This window comes from Rhinopithecus bieti, unplaced genomic scaffold, assembly GCF_001698545.2.
Source record: "Rhinopithecus bieti isolate Rb0 unplaced genomic scaffold, ASM169854v2 scaffold_17275, whole genome shotgun sequence".
Lineage (NCBI taxonomy): Eukaryota > Metazoa > Chordata > Mammalia > Primates > Cercopithecidae > Rhinopithecus > Rhinopithecus bieti.
The window spans coordinates 1032586-1054636 of record NW_016808908.1 but is presented as its reverse complement, the minus strand read 5'-3'; the positions used below and the strand labels follow the sequence as shown (position 1 = coordinate 1054636).

The following is a 22051-nucleotide window of genomic DNA, read 5'->3' as shown; positions in this document are numbered from 1 at the left end:
AAAAAAAAAAAAAAAAAAGAAAATTGGGAGAGGGTCAAGAGACAAATTCTAGAGGGTCAAGAGACAAATTTTTTCTTAAATTAAGAGAAAAAAAAAATACAAAGATAAATTAATCAAATTTATAAGGCAAGGGCATATGCTTTCTTTGAGGACCAGATGTGTTGCGGAAAATTTTCATACATTAATTCTGATTTGTCAAAATGAACTGTATTTTATAAAGCAGAATGGCGAAACTCCCCAATCTGTGAGACCATAATCACAACATCATTATGCATAAAGCTGTATGCGTGCTTCTTTCACCCTATTGTTATGAAAATAATTTATACCCCTGGTAGAACCTAGTTCAAATACCAATGTTCTTAATAGGTACTGGGATACTGAACTTAAGAGTATAACAACAAACTTTAACAACATCCACATATTCCTTACCATGACTACTACCATTGACTTTGAGTAGGCTGAAACAGTAGTGGGCACACTGAGGCCCATTGGCCAATCCCTGGAGCATCTTCAAATAAGGAATATAAATAGTTTGAGGCAACAGGTCACCCATCTGCCTAACAAACTTTGACAAGACAACCTGAAAAAGAGAGAAACAAATGGTTTCTATAATGTATAGCTTAACTTTAAGGCAACACGGACTAGCTAATAAAGACTACATATAAACTAAAAGTAGTGCTCTGACTTAACCCTCACAACAAATTTAACTGATATTCTATTTATGAAAAATTGTTTAAGCTTGCCATTAGCAATTTAATGCAATTATAAAATATCTTTATGAAATAAAAGTACATTTTAAAAAAAGCGCCTCAATGTCAGAAAATATAAGACCATTCAGATTTTTAAAATATAAGACACATGACATTTACTCATCCAACACCAACTGGCAATTCAAAGGTACACTTAAAATCCAGAGTTCCCATATCCCAGTCAAATTAGTATGAAGACCTAAGAACTTGAAATCATTTTTGATGGTAACTTAAGTATATTCTCTTCTGTGGTCTCACCAATGCCACGTTCCCATACTCCTGTTCTTTAAGTCTACTTCCTAATTTTTCCTTTTTTCTTCCTTATACCTTAAACCTGTTATCAACAACTAACAATATTACTCAAACTCACTAGTTGGAACTGAGAACTGAAAATACTACTGATATCTGGAAATCACTGTTAAATCAGCTAGGTTAAACAATGGTTTGGCCAGGTGCACTGGCTCCTGCCTGTAATCCCAAGCACTTTGGGAGGCCAAGGTGGGCAGATCACGAGGTCAAGAAATCAAGACTATCCTGGCCATCATGGTGAAACCCCATCTCTACTTAAAATACAAAAATTAGCTGGGCATGGTGGCATGCACCTGTAGTCCCAGCTACTTGGGAGGCTGAAGCAGGAGAATCACTTGAACCCAAAGGCAGAGGTTGCAGTGAGCCAAGATCGCGCCACTGCACTCCAGCCTGGGCGACAAAGTGGGACTCTGTCTCAAAATAAATAAATAAATAAAAAATAATAATAATATAGTAGATGAAGCAAACATCACAAGATGGTCACTTAAGATGTGAAATTAAAATATGTGGCATTGCTTATAATAATCCCCTCTTCCACGTTTCAAATTTTTCGTAACAGCAAGCTTTCTTAAAACTTCAAAATTTTTTAATAAATCCTTCTCCAAAACATTCTTTTTGTTTTGAAACAGGATCTTACTTTGTCATCCAGGCTGGAATGTAGTAGCACAATCACAGCTCACTGCAGCCCAAATGATCCTCCCACCTCAGCCTCCAGTGCAGATGGGGCCATAGGCACGCACCACAATGCCTGGCTACTTTTTAGAATATTTTTTATAGAGACAGGGTTTGGCCGTGTTGCTCAGACTAGTCTAAAACTCCTGAGCACAAGCAATCTGCCTACCTTGGCCTCCCAAAGTTCAAGGATTACAGGTGTGAAGCACCGGGCCCAGCTCAAAACATATTTTTTAAATGGGAAAAACAGTGAAACAATACAGTTTAAAAAGTGGCATCTGGGCCAGGCGCGGTGGCTCATGCCTGTAATCCCAGTACTTTGGGAGGCCGAGGCGGGTGGATCACCTAAGGTAGGGAGTTCGAGACCAGCCTGACCAACATAGAGAAACCCCATCTCTACTAAAAATACAAAATTAGCCTGGCATGGTGACGCATGCCTATAATCCCAGCTACTCAGGAGGCTGAAGCAGGAGAATCGCTTGAATCCAGGAGGCAGAGGAGGTTGCGGTGAGCCAAGATTGTGTCATTGCACTCCAGCCTGGACAAAAAGAGCGAAACGCCATCTCAAAACAAACAAACAAAAAAAGGCATCTGATCTGTAGTCCAGAAAAAATAAAAAATACATGGCATAAAAGCTTCTAGAACAGAAATCCCCCAAAATGAACACTTACATGGCAATCTCCCTCCAACATTTTTTTTTTTTTTTTAAAGAGACAGGGTCTCACTCTGTTGCCTAGGCTGGAGCGCAGTAGTGTAACCATATCTCATTGTAACCTCAAACCCCAGGGCTCTTGCCTCAACCTGAGCAGCTAGAACTACAGGCTCATGACACCACACTGAGCTAGTGTTTTTTGTAGAGATGGGTTCTCATTATGTTGCCCAGGCAGGTCTCAAATTTTGGCTTCAAGCGATCCTCCCACCTCAGCTTCCCAAAGCACTGGGACTGCAGGTGTGAGCTACTGCATAGCAATTCATTTTATTTGCCTCTGTACATCATACTTAAGTTAATACAGAATGAACTTTAGCCTGTATTATCTACAGACTCATAGGCATTTGGCCATCAATTAAAACGTTTAAGACTTCTCCTTTAATACTTATACCTCTCCTATCCCCCCAAACTTGAAAAGATTGTCATGCCTATGGAGAACTAAAATACTAATAAAATTCAAGCGGAGCACAGTGGCTCATGCCTGTAATCCCATTGCTTTGGGAGGGCTGACTGAAGCCAGGAGTTATACACCAGCCTGGTCATCATAGCAAGACTCTGTCTTTTAAAAATAAATAAATAATAAAGAGACTGGATGCCTTTCTGCCTCTAATAATTCAACATATATCTAGTATCCAATAAAGGACTGACTACATTAACTTCAAAATCAACAGAACTTAAATTTTAGGAGTTTCAAATTTTCTTTTATAAAAGAGAAAAGTAGGCTGGGCACAGTAGCTCATGCCTGTAAATCCAGCACTTTGGGAGGCCGAGGCAGATGGATCACTTGAGCTCAGGAGTTACAAACCAGCCTGGGTATCATGGCGAAACCCCATCTCTACAAAAGATACAAAAATTAGCCGGGTGTGGTGGTATATGCCTGTAGTCCCAACTACTCTGGGGGCTGAGGCAGGAGGATCACTTCCACCTGGGAGGTCAAAGCTAAAGTGAGCTGAGATTGCGTCACTGCACTCCAGCCTAGGTGACAGAGTGACACTCTGTCTCAAAATAAATAAATAAATACATAAATTTTAAAAAGGGTAAATCTCTAAAGGTTACACTAGTGATCATTTGTGTTAACAGCAATAAAATCAGGATGTAACATCATTCATGTTTTCAAGACTCTCTATCACAGTACCAGAGTATAAATGAGGAAAACCTAGTCTTACCTGGCGTTGAGGGGGCCGCTGATGAGCTACCCCTAGATAAGAACCCATGATAGTTGGAGTCTGAAGAGGCTCTGTGGGACACCAATATTCTAGAGCAAGCTCCAGATGAAAAGGGTTCTTTTTATATAGTTCGCCAATCTGCAAAGAGTAAGCAAAGACTGTAGGGAAACGTCTACGACTCAAAAATTACTTTCAATAAAAAAGGACATTTAAAGTATTAGACCTGAAATTTTCCAAAGTTAGGGGAAAAAATAATGAAAGGAGGGAAAGAGGACAAGCTTTCTAATAGAATGGCTTACCAATAGCATTAAGTGTTCCAGGTCCCTTCTAAGTGAAATGGGGGGTTCATTACCCATCTGCATACTCATGTGAATCATTCGAGCATCTTCATCTGCCCGATTCCTCAGCTGTTTCACCTATTAAATTTATTAGATATAGTTTTAATATGTAAATGTATTGTACATGCTAATAACAATGAAATCAGGCAACTGTCTTAAAGTGATCACATACAAGAAATATATTGTTTAAATATCTATTCCACTTTAGGTGACATGAAGAAACATGCCAGGAATCTTATTTGCAATATTACCATCCACAATTTATAGTATCTTAAAACTTCAATGCATTTTTCACTACAGAAAAGTTGAAATGAACTGTAGTGTTTCTCGATGGGGACATTACTGACATATGGGCACAACATTTCTTCACTGGGTTGGATTATCCTGAATATTCCAGGACATTTAGCAACCCTGGAACTATCTACCAACTATCAATAACAACACCAGAGTCATCATAACAAGCAAAACTGGCTCCACTCATTTCCCAAACACACTCTGAAGAACATTATACCTCAGTTGAGAGTCACTGCTTCACAACATTTATATGAACTAAATGCCAACAAAAATAAGAAACAAATTCTGTTAAAAAATAAAACAAACATAGCTAGACAAATTCACAATTATTGTTGGAAATACTAACACTCCTCTCTCAATATTCAATAGAACAAGTACACAGAAAATCAGTAAAGATATGGAAAACTTGAAAAACAGCAAACCAACTTGACTTAATTGACACTTATACAACACTCCACCGAACAGCAGCAAAATACGTGTTCCTTTCAGGTGTACATAGAATATTTACCAAGATAGGCCATATTCTGAGCCATAAAACAAACCTAAACAAATTTAATACAACTGAAATTCTACAAGGTATGTTCTCTGAGCACAATGGAATTAAACTAGAAATCTGTGACAGAGATCTGAAAAAGTCTCCAAACAATTTGGAAATTAAACAACACACTTCTAAATAACCCATCAATCAAAGGAGTCTCAAGGAAAATTAGAAAACATATTAAACTGAACAAAAAAACAAACCACAACATATCAAAATTTGTGTGGCATAGCTAAAGTAGTGATTGGAGGTAAATGTACAGCATTATTAAATGCTTATGTTAGAAAAAAGAAAGATTTAAAATCAATAATCTAAACTTCTATCTTAAAAAACAAAATTAAAGGAGCAAATTAAACCAAGGCAAAGGGAAGAGAATAATAAACATAAGAGCAAAAATCAGTAATGGTGAAGCAAAAGATAAGAAAATCAATGAAGCCAAAAGCTAACTCACTGGAAAGATCAGTAAGATCAATAAACTCCCAGCAGGGTTAATTAAGAACCGGGGGAGAAGACACAAATTACCAATTTTAGGAATTAAAAGAAAATCACTATAGATCCTATAAAATAAAAGAAAACAAGAATCTTAAGGGCAAATTTATGATAATCAATTTATACTTTTCAGGAGATACGGTATTGAAACTGCACAATATATTACAAGTATAGACCTTTTAGGGTGCTTTTAAAAAATATACATTTGAAGTAGGTGGTTTTATAATATAAACACAAAAAAGATGTTTTTCTCCATCATTTACTTCCCACCAACATTTGATGGCTTCTTTGGCACAAAACAGCACACAGACCATATACTATAAGGAACTGTTTGAAATGGCTCTAAGAATTGCTTTTCAGATGAGAGTTACAGCTCAAGCCATCTACTCAAAAGTAGCCTTATTATTTTACCTGTATCCATGCTTAAGCCCTTTTATACACCGCAATTCAGAATCTAAACAATCGGGCCAGGTGTGGTGGCTCACACCTGTAATCCCAGCATTTTGGGAGGCCGAACTGGGCAGATCACCTGAGGTTGAGAGGTTAAGACCAGCCTGGTCAATACTGTAAAACCCCATCTCTAATAAAAATACAAAAAAGTAGCTGGGCGTGGTGGCGGGTACCTGTAAACCCAGCTACTTGGGAGACTGTGGCAGGAGAATCACTTACCCAGGAGGCGGAGATTGCAGTGAGCCAAGATCACACCACTGCACTCTAGTCTGGGCGCAATAGAGCAAGACGCCGTCTCAAAAAAGAAAAATCTAAACAATTATCTATAAAATGCAAATTTTCCACTGTGCCTCTTCCAAATCATGTATAAAAATATTAAATAAAGCAATCTTGGCACTAATCCTTAGGGTAGCATGGGGTTAGTAATTTTCTACCCACAGAAGCATTCTCATTTACCAATTACTTCCTCATTTATAAACCATTCACAGTGTCAAATTATTTCTTTCTACTGACTTATCCCCAGTTAAGAGGACGTATTTCCATAGAACAGCAGCAAAATATGTCTTCCTTTAAGGTGTACATAGAACATTTACCAAGATAGGCCATATTCTGAGCCATAAAACAAACCTCAACAAATTTAGTACAACTGAAATTCTACAAGGTATGTTCTCATACCTTGTAGAGACTCATGACTTATTTCATGAGTCACAAACTGATTTACAAGATGTAATACAACTACTGGCAAATTTTAGTCTGTATTAAAAATTTTTATTAGTTTCCAAAACATAAAGCTAGTTAATCAGTTTTAAATTATTTTATAAAATTCTTCTACTATTTACTTATCCTACATTATTACACTTACCTTCATTGGCATAAGTGCAAGGAAATCTGTGATGAGATTATGGACTCTGCGAATATAAAATTCTTCCTGATAAAAGTATTCTGATACCACTACAGATTCCGTGAGGAACAGGAAAACGTTGTCAGCAATTGCGAGTTCTGCCATTGCTTCATCTGCCTCTGTGAATTCTGCCAGAGCTAGAAATAGATTTTAAAACACAGTACATGGAGGAAAAGTCATTAACCCAGATTGTAATTATATCTCATAATACTCTGCTGATGGTTCAGACATCTTCCCAGCCTTCTAGCATGTGCTATGCACAAAATGAGACTATATATAACTGTAATTGACTCATAAACCCTAAAGAACTCATAAACCCCAAATAACAATATACTCTGAATGTGTATTAGAAAAATACATACTCTTCGAAATAATAACATAACTAATGAAAATTATTTTAGAGATGTGTGATGCAACACTGATATAGTCAGGGAGCTATTATCCAAACATTCACATATTAAAATGATGTTAAAGCTTTAATCCCAATGAAATCTCATGGGTCATCTGAAAAGTCTTCAATCCAAGACCAAAACCTGAACATGAATAGGTTAGTAAGTATACTAATTTGGTAACCAAGTAGCTGAAATTTAAAAACTAAATTTTAACTTGAATATAAACTTGTCTAACTAATTTTTTTATATTTTATTTGGAAAATATCCAATACATATCTAAAAATAAGTATAATAAACCTCCACATACCCATCACTTGTTTCAATACTATCAATTTACGGACAATCTTACCTCATCTATATCTTCCCCCTCTCCACCCACACATATCTCACTAAAGCAAATTCCAGAAAATTTAACATTTTACCAGTCAGTATTTGCAGTGTACAACTCAAAAATATACTTAAGAAACAAGGCTGGGAGGGGTGGCTCACGCCTGTAATCCCAGCACTTTGGGAGGCTGAGGTGGGCGGATCACCAGAGGTCGGGAGTTCAAGACCAGCCTGATGAACATGGAGAAACCTCATCTCTACTAAAAATACAAAAAATTAGCCAGGCGTGGTGGCGTATGCCTGTAATCCCAGCTACTCAGAGGCGGAGGCAGGAGAATTACTTGAACCCAGGAGGCAGAGGCTGCAGTAAGCCAAAATCACACCATCACTGCACCCCAGCCTAGGCAACAAGAGCAAAACTCCACCTCAAAAAAAAAAAAAAAAAAAAAAAAAAAAAAAAAAAAAAAAAAATTCACTACATACATACAACACCATTATCATACCTTTATTTTATTTTATTTTTTGAGACAGTGTCTCGCTCTGTCATGCAGGCTGGAATGCAGTGGTGCAATCTCAGCTCACTGCAACCTCTCCCTCCCAGTTCAAGCAATTCTCAGGCCTCAGCCACCCAAGTAGCTGGGATTATAGGCATGCACCAACATGCCTGGCTAATTTTTGTATTTTTAGTAGAGACAGGGTTTCACCATGTTGACCAGGCTGGTCTTGAACTCCTGACCTCAAGTGATCCTCCCAAACTGCTGGGATTACAGGCGTGAGCCACTGTACCTGGCCATTATCATATCTTTAAAACTAATTCCTCAGCTGGGTGCAGTGGCTTGATCTAGAGTGACTTACTCTTACACTCAACTTTCTATTAAGAGTATGTCATAGGTTACGGTGTATCCGTCCATCAAGAAACATATTGCTGATTACTGCTTTTAAATTTTAAATATAGGCCGGGCGCGCTGGCTCAAGCCTGTAATCCCAGCACTTTGGAAGGCCGAGACAGGCGGATCATGAGGTCAGGAGATCGAGACCATCCTGGCTAACATGGTGAAACCCCGTCTCTACTAAAAAATACAAAAAAACTAGCCGGGCGAGGTGGTGGGCGTCTGTAGTCCCAGCTACTCGGGAGGCTGAGGCAGGAGAATGGCATAAACCCAGGAGACGGAGCTTGCAGTGAGCTGAGATCCGGCCACTGCACTCCATCCTGGGAGACAAAGCGAGACTGTCTCAAAAAAAAAAAATTTTTAATATAAAATTGCTAGGTAATTGTGTGGCAATCTGGCTTTGAAAAAGACTACTACACAGCTTATTCTGTTTGACTGTCATACAGACCAAATACATAGTCTGCTACTGAAAGTACATTTTCATTGCTTTGAAAAGGGCCAGAACAGATAAAAGCCAAGACAGTCTCAAACAGAGGAAAACATACGATTTGTAGTTATTTATTTATTTATTATTATTATTTTTTAGAAGGAGTTTCGCTCTGTCACAGAGGCTGGAGTGCAGTGGTGCGATCTCGACTCACTGCAGCCTCCACCTCCCAGGTTCAAGTGATTTTCCTGCCTCAGCCTCCCGAGTAGCTGGGACTACAGGCACGCGCCACCACGCCTGGCTAATTTTTTGTATTTTTAGTAGAGACAGAGTTTTACCACGTTGGCCAGGATGGTCTCAATCTCTTGACCTTGTGATCTGCCTGCCTCGGCCTCCCAAAGTGCTGGGATTACAGGCGTGAGCCACCGAGGGCGCCTGGCCTGTTTTTTTAATGTTTTGTTTTGTATTTTTAAATAAAGTCTGCATATCAGCCAGGTGTGGTGGCTCATGCCTGTACCCAACACTTTGGGAAGCCAAGACAGGAGGACTGCTTGAGCCCAGGAGTTCAAGACCACCCTGGGCAACACAGTGAGACCTCATCTCTACAAAAAAATCAAAGAATTAGCTGTGGTCCCACCTACTTGGGAGGCTGTAGTGGAAGGATCACGTGAGCCCTGGCGGTTGAGGCCAGTGAGCCATGGTCGCATCACTGCACTCCAGCCTGGGCAGCAGGGTAAGACCCTATCGCAAACAACAAACAAAAACCTGCATATCTACCCATATTATACAAAATCCTTAAGAGTAAAATATTTTCTTAATTCTTTAGTATGACTAATAATAACGATTACTAAAATTACTATTAAATATTTTTAATAACAATAAATTCTTTCAAACCTTTACTTGAATTCAAAAACACTGGAATTAAAAGAGCGTCAACTCAAAGATTACGTCCTTTATTTTTTTTGAAACAGTCTTACTCTGCTGCCTAGGCTGGAGTGCAGTGGTGCGATCTTGGCTCACTGCAACCTCTGCCTCCCAGTTTCGGCAATCCTCCCGCCTCAGCCTCCTGAGAAGGTAGGATTACGAGCATGTGCCACCATATCCAGCTAATTTTTGTATCTTTGGCAGAGATGAGGTTTCGTCCTGTTGGTCAGGCTGGTCTTGAACTCCTGACCTCAAGTGATTCGACTACCTCAGCCTCCCAAAGCACTGGGATTACAGGTATGAGCCACTACACTCGCCAGAAATTACTTCTTGAAGACCATTTAGGTAATAAGGCATCATTAATGAATTAATATAAATTGAGTTTCAATGCCTAAAAACATTATGCTAAAATTCCGTAAAGCTCAGTGAAATTACAGAGACGCTTGGTTTTTGTTTTTAGGTTTTCTTGAAACAGAGTTTCACTCTGTTGCCCAGGCTAAAGTGCAGTGGCACGATCTCAGCTCACCGAAACCTCTGCCCCCTGGGTTTAAGCAATTCTCCTGCCTCAATCTCCCAGGTAGCTGGGATTGCAGGCACACGCCACCATGCTCGGCTAATTTTTTGTGTTTTTAGTGGAGACGGGGTTTTACCACATTGGCCAGGCTGGTCTTGAACTCCTGACCTCAAGTGATCTGCCCGCCTCAGCCTCCCAAAGTGCTGGGATTACAGGAATGAGTCACCACACCCAGCCGATGCTTGTTTTTTAAATTTTTTTTGAGATGTGATCTCACTCTGTAACCCGGGCTGGAGTGCAGTGGAGCAATTTCAGCTTACTGCAGTGTCTGTCTCCTGGGCTTGAGTGATTCTCCCGCCTCAGCCTCCTGAGTAGCTGGGACTACAGCCAAGTGCATGTCACCACGCTGGGTTAATTTCTAATTTTTTTGTAGAGATGAGGTCTCACCATATTGCCCAGGTTTGTCATGAACTCCTGGGCTCAAGCAATCCTCCCACCTCAGCCTCCCAAAATGCTGGGATTAGAGGCATGAGGCACTGCAACTGGCTTCATGCCTTTTATAAAATAATATAATAAACACATTTGATAAAAGTTTCAGAAATCTATGAAGAGAATAGAAAACAATTTTTCAAATTGGAGATCTGAGTTAAAACTTGTCCAGATTATTTCAAGAAGTGACCATTCTGCAAAATAACATAAGCTATTCAATTTTCTAACAATTTTAAAATGCAAATTAACAGAAAAAATTTTATAGTTTAAAAGTTCTAACTATAATACCCCTAACTATTAAAGCTTATAAAAGGGTATGAGCATATAAAATCAAAGAGATTAAGTAGCCAAAGATCTGGGACTTGAAACTTGGGCTATGATTCCTAACCTATTTTAACTATTATTCTGCAGCAAACTATAGCATATTCTATCAAACCTTTCAAAACTAGTGCAATGGTATGGGAAATTATAGCATAAGATTGTGACTATATTACATAATATTATAACTATCTATGTGTAACTATATTATATAGCTAATATAAGATATTAACTATCACAGCTGGGCATGGTGCCTCGTGCCTGTAATTCCAGCACTTTGGGAGGCAAGGCGGGCAGACTGCCTGAGCTCAGGAGTTAGAGACCAGCCTGTGCAACACAGTGAAACCCCATCTCTACTAAAATACAAAATATTAGCTGGGCGTGGCAGTGTGAGCCTATAGTCCCAGCTACTTGGGAGGCTGAGGCAGGAGAATTACTTGAACCTGGGAGGCAGAGGTTGCAGTGAGCTGAGATCATGCCACTGCACTCCAGCCTGGGCAACAGAGATTCCATCTCCAAAATAAAATTTAAAAAAAGATATTAACTATCACATAGCCACTTAAAAGGTTAAAGGGTAACTTTATGTCAGAAAAGTAGTGAAGTAAGATTTATAAATGAAGAGGGTATGCATAGGTGAGAAACAGAATTTGTATAGGAATGTAAAAGTCTAATTAGCTATCAACATTTAGATATATAAATTGATAGACAGAAATTAAGTGGCCAAGGAAAGACTCCTAACACAAAAAAAGCTTTCTGCAAACACCTTGGGAATAGCACGACACTAGTGAAAACAAAATGTTCTGGAATTATATAATTGATAAGATACTAGAATCTGTTGGTACTTTAGGATTAGAAAACTGACATAAACTGTAAACTTGAATAAAGCCTTTCCAGATTTACCATAAAAAGATACAGACAACGACAATTCTTTGAGCTTCAAGTTCCATGTACGGTCCTCACTCTGTTAGAATAAACCCCTACTAATATGACAATTAAATAATGTAAATGTAAATAGCCGAATAATATATATGCTACAGTTAGTTAATAGGTTGTTAAAAGTCAGTATTCTGGTCAGGCACGGTGGCTCATGCCTGTAAATCCAACACTATGGGAGGCCAAAGCAGGTAGATCACCTGAGCTCAGGAGTGCGAGACCAGTCTGGTCAACATAGTGAAACCCTGTTTCTACCAAAAAAACATAAGATTAGCCGGGCGTGGTGGCATGTGCCTGTCGCCCAGTTACTCAGGAAACTGAGGTAGGAGAATCACTTGAACTCAGTAGGTGGAGGTTGCAGTGAGCCGGGATTGAGCCACTTGTACTCCAGCCTGGGCCACTAAAAACGAAAGTCGGGATTCCATATCTATTCTTGATTGATCCAAATATCTCCTTTTCAATATATTGTATGGAAAAAAAAATTGTTTTTAATTTGACACAATGTGAAAAATTAGTCTGTGAACAAATGAAGAAGGAAAATGTATAAAATAAAAGGAATAGTAAATTTTAATTTTAGAAAACATTTAAGGCCGGGTGGGGTGGCTCATGCCTTGTAATCCCAGCATTTTGGGAGGCCAAAGCAGGCAGATCACATGAGGTCGGGAGTTCGAAACCAGCCTGACCAACATGGAGAAACCCCATTTCTACTAAAAATACAAAATTAGCCGGTGTGGTGATGCATGCCTGTAATCCCAGCTACTTGGGAGGCTGAGGCAGGAGAATCACTTGAACCCAGGAGGTGGAGGTTGCGGTGAGCTGAGATTGTGCTATTGGACTCCAGCCTGGGCAACAAGAGCGAAACTCCATCTCAAAAAAAAAAAAAAAAACATTTAAGGTGACACTGTCATTCCAAATTTTAAACTCATACCCTGAAGGTAAAAGAGCATTGTCACTGGCTCCAAGAATGGGAAAGAGTATTTCATATAATATTTTTGAGAAACAAGGAGAAAAAAGTCTGTATTTCACTACTACACTAAAAAGTTTCATTTAATACAACTCTGGATATCTTCCTACGCTTGTGCTTATGTATGTCAAGGATAAGACTCCTTCCAAAAACTTCATTAAGTGCTAACATGCTGTTTCTCATAACAAAATTACCTACAATCAATTCACCTGTCACATCAGGTAGCTGGGATATTCCCCTCAATGCCAGTGCCCAGGCAAGTCTAACAGTGGCTTGGAGCCCAGGCAGTTTCCAAAGCTGAGAGTCCTGAAGACGAGAGTGAATTGTTGCAATGTACTGTTTTTCTGTCAACAGTGGAAGTTGATGAATCATATCTGAAAACACAAAAATAGACCACTTTAACAAACACCAGATAAATTCTCACTTCTGATACATAAGACTAATGTCCGAAAGTCAGAAAATCTAAGCATTCTCACAGAAGAATAATGACTAATTAACATTAATTTCTATAAACCAAAAGGTACACTACTGTTGATTGTACACATACTAAAAACAAAAAAATAAAATGACAATAATCCTAAATTTTAATTTCACTATTTTCAGTTATTTTCTTTTTTTTTTTTTTGAGACGGAGTCTTGCTCTGTCGCCCAGGCTGGAGTGCAGTGGCCGGATCTCAGCTCACTGCAAGCTCCGCCTCCCGGGTTCACGCCATTCTCCTGCCTCAGCCTCCCGAGTAGCTGGGACTACAGGCGCCCGCCACCTCGCCCGGCTAGTTTTTTGTATTTTTTTTTTTAGTAGAGACGGGGTTTCACCGTGTTAGCCAGGATGGTCTCGATCTCCTGACCTTGTGATCCGCCCGTCTCGGCCTCCCAAAGTGCTAGGATTACAGGCTTGAGCAACCGTGCCCGGCCTTCAGTTATTTTCATAAGTGTACTACAAATAAACTAGAAAAAAGTTAAAGACACTCATTTTTTTCTGCACATAAATTCTAGAATATTAATCATGCTATCTAAAGATCATAAAAATTTTATTTACTTCATAGAAAACACAGGTCAAAGATAACATTACTGAAATGAAAGTCACTGTCTCTCAGAATGTTTTAATAAAAAGTTTGAAAATGTAAATAAATGGTAACGAAACAAGCAATTAAGTAAATTAGGCATGTGCAATCATGAACATGTATAATATATGCTTTAATACTTTCCATTCCAAATTCCCCCAAAAAACAGAAATAATTAACAGGACTGCAGTTGTTTTTTAAATGTGATCTTATATATAAATATTCAAATATGAACGGATTGCACACACAGGAACAGAGCATTCTATTTTAGTAGCTAGAATATCATCCTTTTTAAATGTTATCCCCACCATTTTAAATCTGACTTTAATGTAGGAAAATGTATAAAACTCAATACCATCTCGTTCCTCTGTGCTTTGCTCTATAAAACTGGTATCAAAACAGTACAGAAGCGCCATAAGAAGAGCCAGATTCACTGCGTCCAGTGAGCCATTGGCCTCAACTGTCACTCTTTCCAAATGTCCAATAAGGAGGAGAGTGTCTTCTTTGCCTAAAGGTGACTGGCAAGCCCAGGCAAAAAGGCTTTCTGCAAGAGACTGCCTGCACTCCTTAATGAGATCAGAAACCTAGAAATAAAAACATATGACTATCAGCATAAATAAATTACAGTGAAGCCTGGTCTTATTAACCAAAGTACAAACTACCTTTTACAAAGGCTTAAAAAAAAACCTATCTAAATCCACAAGTGATCCTAAGATGTCACCTCTGGAATTCTGAACAAACCCTATTGTTATTCCTTATTCTTAAGTTCCTTAAGAAATTGGGATGACCAATTTCTTGTTCACTTCATAAAAAGAGCTAGAATGGCACATAAATGACTATACAGAAGCTGAAACAACTGCAGGTCAATTTTATGGACACAGCTGACTACAAACTTTAATATACATTATGAGCTGACTATAATTAACAATAATTTATTGTATACTGTATTGTCAAACAGTAGTACAGTGAATTTTGAATGTTCCCAACACAAAGAAATAATAAACGTTTGAGGTGATGGATATGCTAATTACGTTCATTTGATTATTACATATCACACATATGTATCAAAATACCACACTGTACCCTATACATATATACAATTTTGGGTCAAAGAAAAATAATAAAAGCAAAAAAAAAAAGAAAACTGGCAATCACACATGGTGTTGGCTACATAACTCATCTTGAAAACATGAATATTCTAATTGTCATGTTTCTGCCTCTGAGATTTGACAGACAACTCATGAATTGATTTCATTGAACCCTTGCCTCTTTGCGATGTTTTTCACTGCCCAAACCTCTCTCTCGCTGTAGTTTCTCAAACTCATTATTGACATCAATCTGTGACACCAGGGTAAGAACTTTGTAAGTCAATCCTTGCTCCATCAGCTCATCTGTAAAGCGTGTTGTCATGGAAGCCAGCTCTGGACTGTAATGAAAAGAAATCAATAAACTATGTTAAACAATATTGCTCATGCTTCTTCATAATAATAGATATAGCAAACGCTCTTTTTTTTGAGACAGAGCCTTGCTCTGTCACCCAGGCTGGAGTGCAGTGGCGTGATCACCGCTCACTGCAGCCTTGACCTCCCAGGCTCAGGTCATTCTCCCACCTCAGTGTTCCAAGTAGCTGGAACTGCAGGTGCATGCCACCATGCCCAGCTAATTTTTCTATTTTTTGTAGAGATGAGATTTCATCATGTTGCCCAGGCTGATCTAAAACTCCTGAGCTTAAGTGATCCTTGTAATCTGTAATCTGTAGACCGTAATCTGTAATCTCAGCACTTTGTAATCCAAAAATAATTAGGGCCACTGCATCTGGGTCCAAATTATTTTTTATTTATAAACACAATAAAACAGATTTAAATTGTTTTATCTTTCTTGGCAGAATGAGAGAGTATACTACTCAGCTTGTTACATACTGCTCAAAGGGAAATATTGTCATTCTTCAAGTAATTTCAAATTAACCCCTGAAACCCCAAGAAGTAAAAAGACCTGAGTTCTAGGGTCCATGTCTTTCCCCGTCTAGACTGTATCAACGCTTTCAAGGAATTCGCAATGCATCGCTTTCCATCCCAGTACAAAAGAACAGCTACTAATCCTCTGGTAAGGCCAGGAAAATGCGGCTGTTGGTGCTCTCCTAAAAAAGGAAGTTGAGAAATAATATTATTAATAAACACATATGTGTTTAGGAAGAGACAAAAATCAATTTAACAACGTTCAGTTCAAAGAATCAGTCACTCAGGGCTTAAGGGGCCGTGGGGTCCTCTACTACAAACATCCATCTACTGTCCAACTTCTTGCTCAACATATTCTAGGGCCATCCAACTTATCCGTAAACACCAGCAGGAATATGGAATTCACCATTTTCCATACTCTCAATTTCTAACTCTCACACTCACCTGTGATTTTCTACACACTGGGTAAGAATCTTTTGGTCTCACTGTTGTCCACTGAATTTAATTTTATTCAATGCCCATTTTACTATCTCATGTGGAATCTTTCAAATATTTCTAAGTTTCTTCCCTCAGAATCTTCTCCGAATAAATAACCTTTTTATAATTCAAGTTCATTCACCATTTTAACTGGTCTCCTTTAAATGAGTTCTACTTTTATTTTTGAGACGGAGTTTCACTCTGTCACCCAGGCTGGAGTGCAGTGGCGCGATCTCACTGCAACCTCTACTGCCCAGGTTCAAGCAATTCTCCTGCCTTAGCCTCCTGCGTAGTTAGGATTATAGGCACTTGCCATCGCTCCTGGCTATTTTTTGTATTTTTAGTAGAGATGGGGTTTCACCATGTTGGTCACTCTGGTCTTGAACTCCTGAACTTGTGATCCACCTGCCTTGGCCTCCCAAAGCGCTGGGATTACAGACGTGAGCCACCACCCCCAGCTAAGTTTCACTTTTTTAAAGAGTACTTTGCCTATAGTTTCCATTTCATTTCCTATAGCTTTCTTTCCCCCTTACTGCAATTACTCCTCCACTCTACTCCTTTCTGTTCCCCAAATTCATCACCTTGCTTCACCCTCTTGCACAGGCAATTTCTTCTGCCAGGATGCCCTTCATCCTCCCAAATAACCACCTATTCCACCTGATGTATGCTTACTCATTTTGCAATATCTACCTTAAACTTCATGATGTTGTTAAGACTTCTCTGTATAATCAAGGTCCATCTAATACCTTCTCTCTGGACCATCTCTAAATCTTGCACAAAACTGCATTAATGTACTTAATTGTGTCAAAATCATTAGTTTCCACATCATTCTCAATTATTAGAATATGAGTTTATTTACATTAGTTGAGATTTTATTCATCTTTATATCACTGGAGTGATATAATTAACACCATGCCTGGCACATGGTAGGTATAGAAGAAATGTTTGTTAAATGGAAGTTCTGAGTTAAACTCAAAACTCAAGCATGTCTAGTGAACATCCCCCTCATTCTCAATATCATACTTCTGTTAATGCAGTCTTAGGTCAAAAAGGATTTGGGCAGCCATATATTATTTTTAGACATATTAAAATTTGTTCAACTGAAATGCCCATATTTTCTTCAAATGGCTCCTCCGTTATAATTAAAACAAACTACTTATAATATAGAAATTTTTCTCTCTTTTCTCTATACAGCAACCAGAAAAATAATTTCAGAGTTAGAATGAATTATGTAATGTCTCTGCTTAAAGCCCTCATCAACAATTTTCCATTGCAATCAGCATAAAATCCAAATACCTTTCATAGCATGCAAAATCAAACATGCTCTGATTCCTGCTGTATGTGCATCTTCCTTTGCTTTCCCTCTCATTAATGATGCTCCAGCCCCAATGGTCTTTTTATCCTTAAACACACCTTTATTCCCACCTCAAGCACTGGCTGCTTGCTCTCCCTGGAAAAGCCTTACCCAATAGGTCTGGGTGGCTGGAACCTTCTCATCATTTGGGTCACAAGTCATATGAACCCATCTTAGAGAGGCTTTCTCTACAGACCCTACTTAAAATTGCCCTAGTCAGCTTCCACCTCTCTATATCCCACTGCTTTATTTTCTTCCTAGTACTCTGTATTATTGAAATCATCTTATTTTTCACCTATTCACACATTATCTGAATTACTCTCTCAAAAGAAATTCCCAAAAGCAGTGACCTTACCTGCCTACTCACTGACAGCAAGGGCTTTGTGCTATAAAATTTCTGAGACGTCGTTAACAATTCTCATCATTAATGACCTTACCTGCCTACTCACCAACAATAAGTGCTTTGTGCTATAAAATTTCTGAGATGTCTTTAATAATTCTGATGACTAAACTGAAGCCTTCCTTTCAATCAAAAGTTAAAAAAGGCTAGCCAGGGGTGGTGGCATGTGCCTATAATCCCAGCTACTCGGGAGGATGAGACAGGAGAATCACTTGAACCTGGGAAGTGGAGGTTGCAGTGAGCTGGTATCGTGCCACTGCATTCCAGCCTGGGCGACAGAGTGCGACTCCGTCTCTAAATAAATAAATAAACAAAGAAAGATTAAAAAAGGAAATATTTTGAACACGGTTTTACCAAACTGCATCCTTAAAAACTATGATAGAATCTAAACAATAAACTATTTTAAACTATAAGTCATTTTATAATTTTGTATTATTTTACCACTGTTTCAGTTAAATGTCAACCTACCAGCAAGAAGAAGCTCAACAGCTGCCAATTCTCCAATATCAAAAAGGTCACTGAGAATAAAGGCTTCTTTAATGAGCTGTTCAGGAAGAAGTCGAGTTCCCTGTTGACCCTGAATGGCGACTCCCTCTGTACTGGCTTTCTGAACCTTCTCATGCTGTTGAACATTTTTTGGCTACAATGATAAAATTTTAATTGTTATGAAAATAGCACACTGGAGACAAGGTCCCAAAGTGTTACCTACAGAAGCTTATTCATGATATAATTCAGCCTGGTAACATGACAAACAGAAGTATTTCTCATCATTCTTAGGAGCAATGACTATCTTTTTATTCTCCATAATAATTGCACATTTTAAAATAACTAAAAGTATAAATAGATTGTTTGGAAAACAAAGGATAAATGCTTGAGGGGATGAATGATACCCCATTCTCCACGATATGATTATTTCACACTGCATGCCTGTATCAAAACATGTCATGTGCCTCTTAAATATATACATCCTTTATGTACCCACAAAATTAAAATTAAAAAAAGTTTTAAAATAGTTTTGCAGCTGGCATGGTGGCTCACATCTGTAATCCCAGCACTTTGGGAAGCTGAGGCAGGAGGATCACTGAGACCAGGAGTCCAAGACAAGCCTGGGCAACAAAGTTAGACCCTGTCTTTTTTTTTTTAAGTGTTTAGGGGCACATGTCATCAGGACTTCACCAGACTGTGTCACAGTAAATAAATTTCTGAAAAGATTTTGAAAATTAAAAAAAAAAGAAAAAAAAAGTTACTCTTCCTCAATCTTAAAAAAAAAAAAAAAAAACCCAAAAAACTGAAAAAGAAAATTTCTTACCCGGATTTGAACAATGAGAGAAGTCAGGTTTGGTTTCTTTAAAATCTTATCAAGAAGGTGAACAGCTTCAGTTTGTCTCTTCAAGAGCTTTCCCAACTTTATGCCAAATGTCTTTGTAAGCGACGCGCCATAGACTTAAGGCCAGGCTTAAAGAAAAAAATAAATGAAACGCACCTGTCAAAGAAAACATACACTTGAAAAAAGTAGCAAGGTTTACCATCTACACTTTTAGTTACACCCTCACCAGCTACTTTCTTCATCTAGGGAGTATCTAATTAATATAATTATCAATTATAGTATAAAATAAGCTATAATTAGTACAGGGCATTAACTATATTAATATTTATAATTATTAATATAATAAATGATTGATATATTGATTGATATATTGATAATGATTGACGACTGATATAAATGACATAATTATATATCAATGTACTGATTAAGAGACACTAATATAAAAGCATAGTTTACTAAAATTCTCAAGCATTGATATAAAGACATCACTTCATCTGACTTGTAAAATAAATCCTGACTTCAGGTCAGGCACAGTGGCTCAAGCCTATAATCCTAGCACTTTGGGAGGCCGAGGCGGGTGGATCACCTGAGGTCAGGAGTTCGAGACCAGCCTGGCCAATATGGTGAAACCCCATCTCTACTAAAAAGACAATAATTAGCTGGGCATGGTGATGGGTGCCTGTAATCCCAGCTACTCAAGAGATTGAGGCAGGAGAATCACTTGTATCCAGGAGGCGGAGGTTGCAGTGAGCCAAGATTGCACCACTGCATTCCAGCCTGGGCAACAGAGTGAGACACCATCTCAAAATTAATTAATTAATTAATTAATTAATTAATAAGTGGATCTCTGGCCAGGCAAGGTGGCTCACACCTGTAATACCAGCACTTCTGTAAGCTGAGGCCAGCGGATCACCTGAGGTAAGGAGTTCTGACCAGCCTGGCCTACATGGCAAAATTCTGTCTCTACTAAAATATACAAAAAAACTAGCCGGGCGTGGTGCCGCACACCTGTAGTCCCAGCTACTCAGGAGGCTGAGGCAGGAGATTTGCTTGAACCCAGGAGGCGGAGGTTGCAGTGAGCCGAGATCGTGCCACTGCACTCCAGCCTGGGTGACAGAGCGAGACTCCATCTCAAAAAACAAAAAACAAAAAAATTTAAGCTCCATAAATGAACAGTAAAGTATCGAAGAGGATAAGACAAACAATCCTTGTCTTAAAGCTCACAAGTTGGGGAGATACAACGTACATAAGTGAAATATTCCAGTAAAGGAATATGATTGTTGGCACAAACAATAAAATAATTTCAAAAGATCAAACTGATGGTCAGAGTTGGCTAAGGATGGTCAGAGTTGGCTAAGGAATGGCTGCACTTGTGCAGCATTTGAAGGATGAGGAAAATCTGGGCAACAAACAATAGCCAAGAATAAGTGTGAGCAAAGGATCAGAGACAGGTGTGAGGGTGTGAAAGAGAATTCACAGAGCAGTAGCAAGATTAAAGAGGCAGAAGTAGTGCTTTCAAACTCTGACCATAATCCATAGTAAGAAATATTTCACGTTTCAACCCAGTACACATGTATATACAAAACTGAAACAAAAGTATTATATAAAATACTAAAACTCAGGCTGGCTCTCACCTATAATCCCAGCACTTTAGAAGGCCGAGGCGGGGAGATCACTTGAGGCTAGGAGTTCGAGATCAATCTGGCCAACATGGTAAAAACCCGTCTCTACCAAAAATACAAAAATATTAGCCAGAAGTGGTGGCACACACCTGTAATCTCAGGTACTCAGGAGGCTAAGCACCAGAATTGCTTGAACCTAGGAGGCGGAGGTTGCAGTAAGCCTAGATGGTGCCACTGCACTCCAGCCTGGGCAACAGAGAAAGATTCTGTCTCAATAACAACAATAAAAAACTAAAATAAATTCATTTATTACATTTACTGTATGTATTTTGTGTTCTGATATTTTGTGTTCTATCCAATTTTCGGTGAGGGGCTCACTAAATGGATTTTTTCTTTATTGTTTTTAAGATACAGTCTCACTCACTCTGTCACCCAGGCTGGAGTGCAGTGGCACAATCTCCGCTCACTACAACTTTCACCTCCCGGGTTCAAGTGATTCTCCTGCCTCAGCTTCCTGCGTAGCTGGGGTTACAGGCGTGCCACCACGCCCATCTAATTTTTGTATTTTTATTAGAGATGAAGCTTCACCATTTGGCCAGGTTGGTCTCGAACTCCTGACATCAAGTAATCTGCCTGCCTCGGCCTCCCAAAGTGCTGGGATTACAGGCATGAGCCCTGGTGCCCGGCCTCTAGTAAACTGATTTTAGACTCACCATTTAAAAAATACGACCCTAAAGCTAAAGTTTCCTGTTTGGAAATAAGCAGATAAGGTACCCCTGTGTTTAGACTCTGAAGGAAAAACTGGTCAAAACCAATCAATTACTCAACAGATGAAACTTAGAACTAACTATAGCCTAAACATTAAAGATTGTAAACAGGTTAAACTGCTGAGAAAACCCAAATCCAAATAAAGTTACCAGGATATAAGAATAACATGAAAGATAACTGTAATGTAATTAAATACATTATAAACCAATGAACAATGATGTCAGATAATGCAATGTAATGAAAAAAAATTTTTTTTGAGACACGGTCTCCCTTTGTCGCCCAGGCTAGAGTACA

The 22051-nt window shown here is 38.7% G+C and overlaps 1 protein-coding gene across 3 annotated transcripts in view; it reads right to left on the bottom strand.

The window, feature by feature from the left end:
* NUP205 (nucleoporin 205) overlaps nt 1-18680 on the bottom strand; it is an 81292-nt gene extending 62612 nt beyond the window's left edge. The window contains exons 1-9 of one of the 3 annotated variants that reach the window (XM_017887734.1): nt 18509-18680; nt 15847-15991; nt 15121-15280; nt 14210-14438; nt 12988-13167; nt 6577-6752; nt 3905-4021; nt 3606-3743; nt 430-580 (exon numbers count right to left, since the gene is read on the bottom strand). In XM_017887734.1, the coding sequence (XP_017743223.1) occupies nt 430-580; nt 3606-3743; nt 3905-4021; nt 6577-6752; nt 12988-13167; nt 14210-14438; nt 15121-15264 (1135 nt within the window). In that variant the 5' untranslated portion in view covers nt 15265-15280; nt 15847-15991; nt 18509-18680. Of the gene's footprint in view, nt 1-429; nt 581-3605; nt 3744-3904; nt 4022-6576; nt 6753-12987; nt 13168-14209; nt 14439-15120; nt 15281-15846; nt 15992-18508 lie in introns of those variants that run through there. The other 2 variants (XM_017887735.1, XM_017887736.1) reach the window with 2 other exon arrangements.
* Between the last annotated feature and the right edge of the window lie 3371 nt (nt 18681-22051).